This window comes from Cicer arietinum, chromosome 7 (genome assembly GCF_000331145.2).
Source record: "Cicer arietinum cultivar CDC Frontier isolate Library 1 chromosome 7, Cicar.CDCFrontier_v2.0, whole genome shotgun sequence".
NCBI classification, from domain to species: domain Eukaryota; kingdom Viridiplantae; phylum Streptophyta; class Magnoliopsida; order Fabales; family Fabaceae; genus Cicer; species Cicer arietinum.
In genome coordinates this window covers 3,071,530-3,084,846 of record NC_021166.2, presented here as the reverse complement: position 1 = coordinate 3,084,846, position 13,317 = coordinate 3,071,530, and the positions used below count along the sequence as shown (strand labels likewise).

Sequence of the window (13,317 nt, the reverse complement as noted above, 5' to 3'; positions counted from 1 at the left end):
TCTTTCCCTCTCGCTTCGCTTTCCTTTTGCACTACTTGTTAAAGAACTTCCAATGCCCGGCACATTTGAATTGCCTTGAGTACCCCCCACATCATCAAGGAACAATTCCCTCTTCTTCACCCTGTTTGACCATAAATCTTCCTTGCCACTGGTTTGTTCAGATGAATGATTTAAAGCAGGAAGCATATCTGATGAACCGAGATCAAGATTATCCTTATTCTGACAAAATTGTGACGGGCTCTGCTGTGAACCAATGGAAGCTGCAGAAAGAATAACACAGATAAAAATATAAAATCTAGCTTGTGCTGAAAGGAGCAAAAGGAAAAATAAGACATTGTATACCAGACAAAGCAGATGGCATTAATAGAGTATAGCAAGCGTGTAGCATAAGCTAAGCCCAAGGAGGCTTCTAACTATAACTAAAACAGCTGTAACAGAAAGTGTCGAGTCAGCACCTAGTCCAACAACCTGTATAACTAACTGACCTTGAGTCAGTTAGTCTCATCTAGTATAAATAGTAGATGTAAATCGAAGGTCTTAATTTATTCTATCAATACAAACAACATTCATAACATATTTTCTCTCAGTTTCTATCACTTTCTCTCGGATTCTATCAGGCATGTACAATTGTTGTTATCTGAGTATGTAAATGAGCATGCTGACACAGTAGACATAGAAGAAAAACAAAATAAAAAGTATTTATTCCAGAAAGTAATGAAAAACCTGATCTTGTTTCAAGAGACAGGGAAGAAGAAGTGTGTGGTTTTGAGGGATCCGCCTCCATTCCATCTGATTGTCGAACAATACTATGCTGGGAAGTAGCAGAAAGGAACATATTCTTGAACAAAGGCTCACTGAAACAGCTCTTGCCTGTATCTTCAAATTGGTGGTATCGCTCCAATGTCCATTTAACAAATGCCAATGCAGCTTGCCTGACCATTTTGGTACTTGCATTTTTCCCACCCGAGGCACTAGAACCCCGACAAGCCTGTCAATCAATCATTTGTTAAGCCACTCTGCCATATGATCTAACTATGCAATACAGGACATTTTTAAGGTGGGCCTCACTGCAACTGCAACAATAAGGTTGCTAGCTTGTGACCTGATTTTCTTTACTTTAGTCACAGAAACAACCTTTTAACTGATGGCTAGTTATTCATGCATCTCACCCTATCTAGACACCATAATTGTGGGCAATGGAGGATCTTTTCGGGAGCGGGCAGGGGCCACGGTATCCCTTATATTTTTTAATATTTTTTTTTTATAAATATAATAACGGTAGATTATCAAAATACTAGTGATAAGTTATTAAAATATTCTCAAATCTTTATGGTTTTGAGAAACTGACATCGCATTTCGCCTCTCTTCTCTCTACTAAATTTGTTCTCACTCTCTTATAACTTATACTAATAAAATTAATACAACAAACTCTATATATAGATAAACTACCTAATTAACAACTCAACTACTAACAGACAAACTCTAACACCCTAATTAGCAACTCAACTACTAACTATTAGCAAACTTTTGCATGTTAACCATTGATATATGATATAGTGTGATACTATTTTTTAATTGTGAATTGTTTTAATTAATGTGTATTTTTTTAAGAGTGACACTATGTTTAAACATAAAAAAATTGATGCATTTTTCAAGAAGAAAGTTTTCGACAAAGATGAAAATCGTAAAATAGATATATTTTATTTGATTGAATTGTGTGAAGTTCTAAAAACTTGTGGGAATTGTGTGACTTGTGAAAATTGTAAAACTCGTGAGAATTGAAATTCTAACATTTTCAACTTGTCTACTATGTATGAATTGTGTGAAACTCTAAAAAAAACTATATGACTTTTAAGAATTTTGATTATAATATTTTAGTTAATACTTATCGCTTTCCGGCTTCCCCCGATATTCTGTGCAAGATCTGCCACTGATTGTGGGACTTGGTCCTCAAGCATGGGACACCATTTTATTTACTCTAATAGAAAATAAAATGTTTGACGCTTTTTCTTAGGACAATTTAAATTACTTTAAGCAGATAATAGGGCAAAGCATGGGTTTCAGTTTTGCTTAGAAAAATTAAGAATAGATCAAATAATGTCACATGAACTCAAAGACCAGAATAAGAACCCCTTGGGATTTCATATTTCCGGTTGTAAATGGTAGGATTTCATACTTCAAAATGTGGTAGTAGGAGCGCTACCATGATCACTTACTGTAAGATGTTTACAATACCTTCCAGCTCCAGTAGCTATATTATGAATACATAAATTACATAACATATGGTCCTTATACACTTAGATTCTACCCCCAGCCCGTCCCAAAAAGAAATACCTGAACAATGACAGTCCAAACCAGGCACTCACTCTGAACGCATTATCCATCAGTGTAATATAAAGATCTCAAGGCTTTTTCAACAACTATTGTAATACAGCTCTAGCTAAATCTTCAGCCCAGAAGTTTGGAGTAAATAACTAAATTAGCATGCAAAAATCTTGTTTTAAAGTTGGCAACCAGATTTCATAAACAGTAATATTGAATGTCAAAAAGATTACCGTGTATTTCTCATAAGCCGTCACAACAAGTTGATCTAGAGCACGTTGATCAAAATCCCTGTTAAAGATAAGTTTATATTCAGAACAATGAATGTACAAAAGGTTAAAATAAGCACATTATCAGGGTACAAATGGCAGTGCAATTACTTTTCCTGAAGTTCTCTTGCTGCCGACGCAGATTTCAACAATCCATCTAGCAAGTCTTTCCTCTTGGAAACCTATAACACACAAGTAAATAAAAATCATAAACTAAATTACATACGATAAAAGACAAACTTCATTAAATATCTAACGAAATTTATAAATAAAATCTCTCCAGCTCGACAACTGATTCATACATTAATATTGTGTGAAGTGAAATATTATATGTAACAAAATAATAATTATGGGTGACTTCAGCATTAGTCCATACCTGTCCTTGGTAAAGCTCATCTAACCTCGTAATATCGTCCAATATTGTTTCATCATCTTCTTGCACCATTTCAGGCTTTAAAAAAACAAGCAGTTACTACCATACTAGATATTTAACAAAAACCATACCATTTTTAAGTAATCCATCAGTTAAATTAAAGAGATTTCTGACAAAAAATACAGAACATGCTAACAATATAATTTAAAGTTTCTGGATTAGGCAAGTAAGCTTACCACTGGTTCTGGGGCAAGTCCAATACTTTGAAGCTCCAATAGAAGCTTATCATTTATACCCAAGCTATTGTACTGCAACTCTGAACAGGCCAAACTAGACATTAATGTTTTATCATGAAGAAAACCATTTACTGAGTTGGCAAAGCTTGGATTCAACCCAAAATTAGGAATATCGATCATATCATTATAAGTGGAATGACAAGCAAACTGAAAATTAGTTAGTGAGCGGTGACCAAAGCCACTCAATTCCAATTCTCCATCAGGCTCGGATTCAGTATTGTATGCATCAAAGTTGAAACTTTCATTTCCACCATTACGATCTTCCTCAGAGATTAAAGCAGCTATAAGCCTTTGACAAAGAGGTACCACATTATGATCTCCCTTGGGTAGTGGCAACTTTTCTGTGTTCATAGCATCATTCATGACATTTCTTTTGCAGCCAATCAACCCATATCCATTAACAATGGTTTTGCAACCATATATATTTGAAGGAAATGGAGTTGACGTCAGAGTGCTTGATTCAAGATTAACCTAAAAGGGCAAGTGAAGTATTAAAGAAGTTTGGTTCCTATTCTAGGTTTGTCTCAGAAATTCCATTTTTTTAAACCAGTTTTATTCTGCCTTAATCATCAATAAAAATATAAATATAAAAAATTGAAGGAAAAATGTTAACATCAAACTAAAACAGAACAGATATACAAAAAACATAACCAAAAAATAAAATTCAATGGCAATACTTCCATATTGCTTCAAAACATAACAAATATTAGTAGTAAAAAATTATAACAACAAATTGTTATCAAGCTAACTCTAAAATAATTAATCAAAACTTCAAAAGTCATGTTATAATTATAATAAAGGAAATTTGTTGGTAGAATTAATAACAGCCAAAAACTTCCATCATATAGAGAAGGCACAGGCCCCACAGCCACCACTTTCCTGGATATAAGCGAATTATCATCAGCTCTTCAAGATTCGGCCTTAAGTTTATATGCATGAAGAGAGATCGCACAACATTATGCCATCTAGTCAATATCGTTAACAGATGACCTCAGTACAAAAAGAACTGATCTGTGTCAATGTCATATAACCTACTAGAACAGTCAATGGTTGAGCTGCATTATGCTGCTAAGTCATATCTTTAACACCACCAATACACGTCTTAAAAAAAAATGCACCATTGCGTTCATCTTCTAATTGACACTCAGCAATTCTCAGTAGTCAGTAGTAATTCTAATGTGTTAGTAAACCTAAAGTAACTAAGGTGTATGTTAGGTGAAATAGGAGAAAACAGAGGAGACTAGAGTCTGAGCCAATTTCTGTAAGTGACAGTTATGTAGTTAGGGACATCTAACAGATGTAGTTGGGGGCAAGAGAAAATAACAGAGTAAAAAGGTCTGAGAGGAGAGTGAATGGTATGGAAGTTTGTAGAACACTGATAGGGAGTGGGACCAGGGATCTACAATCCTGGAATTGAGAAAGAGACTTCCACTGTAATCCTCATCAAAACTGTGTTTCCAGAGTTCAGATTAGGATACTTGATCAATAGAGGATCAGAATAAATTTCCAGTCGTTACCAGTTTCATTACTTTATTGATCCCGTTCCTATTACAGTGCAGCCCCAGAAACATTTCATTGCATCCAACAGAACTAAAAAAAGATTAATGGAACAAAAGAAAACCTACGAGTATCCACATACAATAACACAGACAACATCTTCCTCATCAATAGTTACTTACAAATGATATAGTTAATCTGTTACTTTAAGTGGAGTTAAGTTATTATGGATCAATAGTTACTTACAAATGATATAGTTAATCTGTTAATTTAAGTGGAGTTAAGATATTATGGATAACATCACAAAAATCTAAAGCATCGCTGCAATGTACTATTTCCCAGCATATGGAAGTGCTATGACTAAGTATCAGTAATCAGCATAACTACCTACCGATCCATCACAAAGTTTAAAAAAAGAGACAACTATCATTGATAATCTCATTGAAACAACGGAGATTAATACCTTCTGCTTCCAGTAAGTAATATCTTCTTCAGATATCAAACTGAAGAAAGGTTCCATCTGCTTCCAAAATGGACTGGAGAAGCTATACGCTGCAGTAAAAAAAATATTAAAAATTACTCTACCAAGGGGAAATTATTTAGGATGCGAAAATATATAGTATATTAGTATTTAGTATGATTTATACCAGAGTTGATAACACCCTTTACAGCAGCCAATAGCTCCCCATGTCCATCTTCTGACCCAACTAAACCAACAAAACCAAACGTGAATAACGATACTTACAAAAATTCTGTTCATTTACTGTTTCTGAAGTTTTAACTTTACCAAAATAGTCTGCTGCTGCACTGATGGCAGTAGGCTTTTGACGAGCATAGGCCTTACGATCAGAAAGTTTCCTTGTTGGTGGACGACCCCCCTTGCTGCAAGGATTCCATAAAACCTTAAGACTTCCATTCATTTTCTCAAAAAATTTAAACAAGAGATAGAAGCATTTTAACCTTTCATTCTTATCACATCCTATTCTTGCACTTCTAAGTTGTTTTGCAGTTCCCATATTTCCAAGCTTCTCAGATGTCATTGGTGCCAGTGACCTTGTGACATTGAGACCGCGCCCCGTCCTGCCTTGCCTCCGAACACCATCTCCAAGTTCTTCTCCAGAAACAAGCTTACTCTTTCTAGTTACCAAGTTAGACACCTTTGGAACTGTTTGTACAGCTTTCAGATCTATCTCTTCCGGTTTCCTGCCCTTTTCTTTTGGTTTAACCTCACCCACCCCAGACTCTTCACTTTCAGATAAAGCTGCTGAAGGTGAAGGTTCACCTTTTAAACGAATTTGTTGAGGAGAACTGCCAGCTGGGCGTCTTGCAAATGCTAACCCAACATCATTACCAGCCACATCAGAGACAACATCCACAGCAGGGGAATCATCGTTACTTGAAACAACGGGCACACAGCTTGTTCTTCTGGCAGTGCGGGAGCTTTTTTGTGGCCTCTGCCAGGGGACAACAGGAGGGGAAGATGACTGTGCTGACGCCGCACGTTTGCGATTGTTAGTACTACTAACACCAGCTGGAGGTTTTGTAGCACAATGAGAAAGCTCCCAATCATTAGAAACAGCTGTTCTATGAACAATTGGTGACAACTTGGGGGCAACTCCGGAACCTGATCGTGGAGCCCTAATAGCAGTAGTCATTTTTGTACTTGAGGTAGGGCTAGCTGAATTAAATTCATCACGAACAGTTGCTCTGGGCATAATAAAACATAATAGAGACTTAATCAACTGCAGAATTCAACTCAAATATGAAGAAAGATTTTGATCGCTGATCACAAGGCTCCAAAGCGCAAAAGAAAGCAACATGTAAAAAAAATGTATCCAAGGAAATGTTTTTTTGCCCCAAAGCACAAAATCATATACAGGAGAAAATGGGAGCCACAGTTTGTCTGCTTACTTGTTAACAGCTCTGAAGCTCACCCTCTCCTTGTCTGAACTAACAGGTCGACCCCGCTTATCATTGACAAGGGAATTATTATCTTGTTCATTTCTATGGGTAGGAGTACGTATACCCAATCCAGTCTGTTGAGAGGTTCCATCTGATTTGCCAGCAGCAACAGTTCCATTAGAAACTCCCAGCCTATACAAAGATAGATGAAAATATTATTTCTATCTGTAGCCTAAATATTAGCAAAACAATGAAATTGGTTTTAATAATAACAGTAATAAGAACTTGTTACATGATAACATCCATCAAAATGTTTAAATCCATGATCCTAAAAACCAGGAAGAACCTAGCAAAATCCCTCACAATAGTATTATCTTTCTTTTAGGGTTTAGGGTTTATTAATACCCACACAAAAATATTAAACAGAAAAATGTGATAATAAAAATAGAACTGATTATCTAACATATTCATTCAACAACAACAATTTACCCAATATCTTCATACCTAAAGGAATTAGAATCGTTACTCAATTTCGACCGAGAATCAGCAGCAAGTCTTTGTTGCATTCCCTGTTTAGTTTCCTGGAAACCATTAACAGGTTTATTCGATGTAGTACTTGGAGAACCATCTAGTTTGATGCAGGAACGCTTCTTCTTCATTTTTGACTTTTCCCAACCCTCGCCCCCAATAGGTAATGTTCGCTCTTCACTCTGAACTAGACCATTATTGGCATTTCGTAGCTTTTCCTTATCTCTATCAACAATCCCCGATGGTCTGACAAGAGAATTGGTTCGCACATCCATCTAAAATATATCAAAATATTAGTCCGATATGCTCACACCATGTTAATCTGAAACTTGACTCTTCATTTAAAAGAAATAACACATGTTTAAAGCCACCGAAGCACACTCATGCCTCATTAGAGCAGGAAAAAATAAATGTTTTGCCACTTTCAGACAAGAAACAAGATAGGCATAAACCAACTATAAAGCTCATAAAACACCTACATACAAGCTTAAGGATAGAATACAAATTTTAAACGATAATTCTGTATGTAAAGAATTTATATATATGAAGTGCTATATCCAATAGAACACAAACGGGGAAATGTTATAGCAGGTAACTCCTGAGAAGACATTGGAGGTATGGAGACAAATGTTTTAAAATATACTACCAACTACCAAGGCATATATACTATATATAACTGCCGTATTTACATTAAAACAGTAAAAAGTTGAATAGGCAGCACGAAAAGGAATTAAAAGAATGAATGAAATTGTGCAGTGTTAACACTAGCAAACAAGCATGGGAAAAAAATCAGACACATACCTTTAAATCAACCATAGAAGTTCGAGTGCGCTTGTTTGGAATGAGATTTTTGGTCCTTTCTTCCGACTTTTGCTGATCTAGTTCAAAAGCACCTGTAACGGGATGACCTTGAACGCCAACCTTACCCATGCTTGGCCCCAAGACTGAGCGGTCATTCGACATGACACTAGAACGGTCGTTGGAGAAGCCTTCAACTCGAGATCTCTTCTTCAAAGTTACAGTGGGGAAAACTTCATTGAATACAGATAATGCCTCGTTGAACATTTTCCCACGTTCCCTGTTGAAATGCATAATTATCCAATGTTATTCCTTAATCACACACATCTGACTTCAACGCAAGTAAAAAACCTACAAAGAACTACCTCGCCTTCACATTGTTTGCATACAAATTATCCCTCAGACGCTTGACGTCTTCTGGTACTGGCGATGGAGGTAGCTTTCCTTTTGCAGCACTTGATGGAGATTCATCAGGTGAAATTCCAAGAGCAGCATTAACATGTCGCTTATAATCCATATGACGATTAGACTTAGGATCTAGCACCAACAACTTTGGGTCAAAATGTACATAATTGAAGAAGCTCTCCACATCCCCATGTGTTGCTGGGGAACTACTTCTCAACATGTTGGGCAGAGAAGACAGAATTGGATTCTCCGTGCATTCTCGAAAGCTACCTGATCTATCTAATGAAGCTGCTAAGTGGGATCCACGCTGCCCAGTGTACAAAGGTCTGTCTGGGCTATTGGAAGATGGATCAAACTTGCTAGATGTTGCCATTGCACTAGTTCCAACACATCTTGAGTAAAAAATAGATATTAGAGAGTGGTGCGTGACAAAAATGCAGAACAGTAGCACATAAAGGGCAAATCTAAATCACAAGAGAACAGTTGGACAAAGTACCTGAAAAGGTCAAAATAATCATAAAAAAGTCAAACTCTATTGACATATATACTATTTCCAGAGATTAAAAATCCACATAAATGTCAAAATTTGTAGAAGTAATTAGCAGTATCAGCCCCAACATTCTTATACAAAGCTACTTAAAATGTATATCTAAAAAAGTTATAAATCCTTAACCTCAATCAACTTGATAGAGCTAAAAAAAACTGGATTAAACTACATCATATGTATATCTGCTCTATACAGGACTAGCTCATCATTCTTATATCCCTAATCTACCATTGCTTCGTAGTATACCCCCTCAAACAGAAACAAACAAAAAAAACACAATTAATCCCCAAAACAAATCTCACTTTAACTTTTAATTACGTAGACATGAGACTTATGACAACAAGTCAAAGTAGCAGATGAACATTCTCCCAACCAAATGACTACTAGTGTAAAGTTGGTACTTGGTAGACAAGTTAGGACAATACAAAATGGAAAGTATGGATTCTAATCTATATTTGGTACATTTTAGAAATAAAGAAACACGGAACATTGGGTGCGTTCTATAAATTAAATGTAACTGGGAGGTTAAAAAAAAATTACATTTCGATTTGATTAAGAAGGTAGAATCAAGGAGAACGGAACAAATAAACTGTTCCATTCTGTCCTATCTGCATACCAAATACTATCTGCAGGGAACAAAATCAGCCATAAAGTTTGTAAGATGTAATATACTTCTTACCTTAAAGTCTTGATAGAATATAAATTCCTTCTGGCGCTCTTTTGAAAGTGTAGTTAACTTCTGAAGCTGCGAATTACTGAATGCAGAAAACTTAATATCAATAGGCATACCCATGCATAAATGAAAAAAGCAAGTCACAGTGCAAACTCATGAACGTGCAAGTCACATCAATTGTACATTACCAGTCATCGTGATCAGTAGATCATATGCAGAAATGTGATTTCATAGAAATACATACTCAATTGACATCACAGTAAAATCAATGTCATTCTGACAAATGCTATGAAGGTTTGCTAACAATACACTCAATGCAAACCAATCACCGCAGCCTTTTATGCTAAGTTGCTAACAATACTTCAAACACCAATTTTAGACCATTAATTGAACTCCATTAATCACAATCACAAGAAAAACAGAAGATCCATCTTTTCAATAATCAGCTCATATTCCGACCCCACAAAAAACAGTTCAAGTCCCACTTTCCTACACTCACAAATCACACCCATCTTCGTTTGCTCTTATGTTTACTTCCCCAGTTCAATACATTATATACTACCGCATTAAGCAATGACAGCACATTAGAAATTATTACACAATCTGAACTCGAATAATTTACTTTATTTATTTTCTAATATGATAGCTCGATAAAAATTAAACATAATTTTGGTATATTGATATAGTATCATCCACAGTGATTTTTCTGATAAAAAGAAATAGAAAGTATGTATGTATCAACGAGATGACTTGAAATTACTATACCATAGCGAGCCCATGCAAGCATTTACCTCTTCTACCATATTTCTTCAATCTCAATTTGCTCGAAATAATAATTTCGATTTTTTTTTTTGAAAAAAAAAATGAGACCCGAGTAAGAAGAAGAAACCCTAGGGACTGAATCAACAGAAAAGGAAATAACGAACTACCTTAATGAGACAGTAAAAGCATTACAAAATTGCCAAAAACAAAACCCTAGAAGTTTAATTTAAAAAACGAAAATAGAGCGAAATTTCAAAATTGAAAACCTTGAATGTTGCAATGATGAGAGGGTTTAATCGGCGATTGTGACAATCGAAAACCCGTTGGAATTGAACGTTATCGTTGAGTTGCCTGACGCTAGTTGAAGCTTCAAATTCGTACGAAGCAAAACCATGGACGTTGAGGAGTACGGTGTTTTGATCGATGATCGGCAACAAATGGTTCGTACTCATATTACTGTTATACCCATATTTTTCTATTTTTTCGGAAATTAGATTCTTGATTCATCGAGGACTCTTTTGTAATTACGGTGTTCGACACCGTATACCTGGCATTGTGTTACATACATGTGCTCTGATTATTATCATACTGTATAAATATGCTGCCAAAAGTTGCAAATTAATTAGATGATAATGTAAAGATGAGTTATATAACTTTTAGAGAAATGTTAATAAAGTCCCGGAAGGTACTCGTTAAGAATATGATTTTAAAAGACAAATAATAATATTTTTTTAATGTAAAATTTATATTTTATTTTAATTTTACTTCTTTTAATATAAAATATAATAAAAAATGGTAATTGATTTAATATCAGATACATCAATTCATCTGTTACTATTTTTGTTTATATTTCATTATAGGGGGAGTATAAAACGAGTCTAAAGGCTCGATGTTTGAGAGTCTTAATTTCAATTAATTAATTTAATTCAAAATATTGCAATATTACAAGTAGAATTTAATTCATATACATTATCAATATAAATAGTTTTTACATAATCAAACGATTGCAATTGTTATATCATTAAATATGTTAGACTTTTATTATAAATATCTCTAAAGTCATGTCTATGAATGAATGATTGTAATATTTTGATGTCTGATAGTATAAAACTTTTTACATTAATCATACATGACAATTAAGTTCATACAACTACCAGTATTAAATATATTTTTTAATTAAAAGAATGATATATTATGAATAATAGAATTTAATGGTTTATCCGAAGAGAAAAACATTTAATGGTTCAAAATTAGTTAAATTTTGCTTATAGTAATTACCAAGTGGGGTATTAGTGTTAAGAAAAAATACTATAATTATGACATTTGGCACTCAATTAATCGTTAATTGAAAGCTACAAGATTGACTTGATGCGACAACTTATAAAAACATATGGAGCTTTGGTTGTATCATATGTGACTCACAGGGTTAATTTGTAGCAGTTTCAACCTCAAAACTCTGTGGTGGACTAAGTGGCGGACTAGTGGTATAAGTCATCAGATGTCGCGCTCGATTTTTACTTTCCAAATATACTAGGTTGCGATTGAAGGCAATAACCTTGACATCATGAAGGGGTTGCAAAAATGAAGCAATCATGTGATTATGTTCAACTTTTTATTGTTATAAGTATGGGATATAAGGTTATATTTTACGGATGTTTAGTTTGAGTATGTTAGAAGGAAAAGCAACAATGCTGCTCATTTTTTTAGCTAAAACATGTATTGAACAATGAGTAGAGAAAATGGATTGGAACTATCCTCAACCCGCCTTCTTGAATTACGTCTGTAACATGCACTTGGGGCCTATTGGACCTTAGTTCTACAACTTTCTAATGATATAAGGTATTTTAAAAAATAGATTGGATGTGAAGCTAATCTCTTCTCATATACTTGAATTGCAATTTAAAGTTTTGTGCTCCTCCTCAAGAGTGTGTTATTTGGAGATGAAGTGTGGTATTTCTCGTAGACTTAGTGTTGCTTAGCCAATTAGGCCACACTCATTTAGCAAAATAAATTATATAAAAACTTATAAATTTACATAAATGGTAATATGTAAAGAAGCTATAAACTAAAAGTTACGACAATATCTCATCTAGAGTTACATCGATAATAGATAAATAAAAAGATATAAATAAACATATTGAAGCAGAATAGTTGAAATAGATGATAAGTGTAAAACATTTATCATTTATTTTAACTACTTCTACGAAATTGTGTATACTGCATTTCAAAAACGTAATAATGTAAAATATCATGTTAAACGGTACAAAATTAATACCACAATATATTTAATACGATAAGGTCGCATGTCCCTGTCGGTCGATTTGACTTATCTCAGTCCCTAATCGTAAACTAGCACGATACATAAGTAAAATATGAGTTTATAATATTTTAATTTTAATTTATATTGCTACATATTTTAAAAGACAAATGAAAAGAAAGCAATTTTTATTTATAAAACATAAAAGAGTAAGAGTTATTATTTTTGGTTACAATTAAAAAACAATTTTCTAAGTAATTTGGTTGATGTATTTTTAACAGGGTTAAATATGTTTATAATATCTATAAATTTTTAATATTTTAAGGTTAGTTTTTATAAAATAAACACACAACTTTTAGTATGTGCAAAATTATTCAGTTTTAGTTTTTACTGAAATGAAACATGTCTAAGTGTCTTTCAATTTTAAATTTATGAATGATTTTTTACAAACATGTTTATTCAATAAAATGTTCATCCACAAATATTTCTAATTTTTTAAGTTCAAATGAATTAAATATGAATTTTGAGTTCAAATTATGAGGTTTTTATTGTGGAATAACTTTTTATATTGTTGTAAATATACTTAAAAAAAATCCATTAAAAAATATAGATTCACTTAACAAAATGTATTGTACAATAATTTTATAATGACTAAATATTGTATTTTTATTTTACAAAGATTAAAATT

The 13,317-nt window shown here is 33.8% G+C and overlaps 1 protein-coding gene across 1 annotated transcript in view; it reads right to left on the bottom strand.

Moving 5' to 3' along the window:
- LOC101507127 (uncharacterized) overlaps positions 1 to 10,971 on the bottom strand; it is a 12,047-nt gene extending 1,076 nt beyond the window's left edge. The window contains exons 1-16 of the mRNA XM_012717890.3: positions 10,639 to 10,971; positions 9,617 to 9,692; positions 8,351 to 8,782; positions 7,989 to 8,265; positions 7,164 to 7,462; positions 6,669 to 6,851; positions 5,718 to 6,464; positions 5,545 to 5,639; positions 5,405 to 5,464; positions 5,221 to 5,309; positions 3,201 to 3,731; positions 2,968 to 3,042; positions 2,703 to 2,773; positions 2,556 to 2,613; positions 724 to 988; positions 1 to 260 (exon numbers count right to left, since the gene is read on the bottom strand). Of these exons, the coding sequence (XP_012573344.1) occupies positions 1 to 260; positions 724 to 988; positions 2,556 to 2,613; positions 2,703 to 2,773; positions 2,968 to 3,042; positions 3,201 to 3,731; positions 5,221 to 5,309; positions 5,405 to 5,464; positions 5,545 to 5,639; positions 5,718 to 6,464; positions 6,669 to 6,851; positions 7,164 to 7,462; positions 7,989 to 8,265; positions 8,351 to 8,763 (3,423 nt within the window). The 5' untranslated portion in view covers positions 8,764 to 8,782; positions 9,617 to 9,692; positions 10,639 to 10,971. The remainder of the gene's footprint in view (positions 261 to 723; positions 989 to 2,555; positions 2,614 to 2,702; positions 2,774 to 2,967; positions 3,043 to 3,200; positions 3,732 to 5,220; positions 5,310 to 5,404; positions 5,465 to 5,544; positions 5,640 to 5,717; positions 6,465 to 6,668; positions 6,852 to 7,163; positions 7,463 to 7,988; positions 8,266 to 8,350; positions 8,783 to 9,616; positions 9,693 to 10,638) is intronic.
- Between the last annotated feature and the right edge of the window lie 2,346 nt (positions 10,972 to 13,317).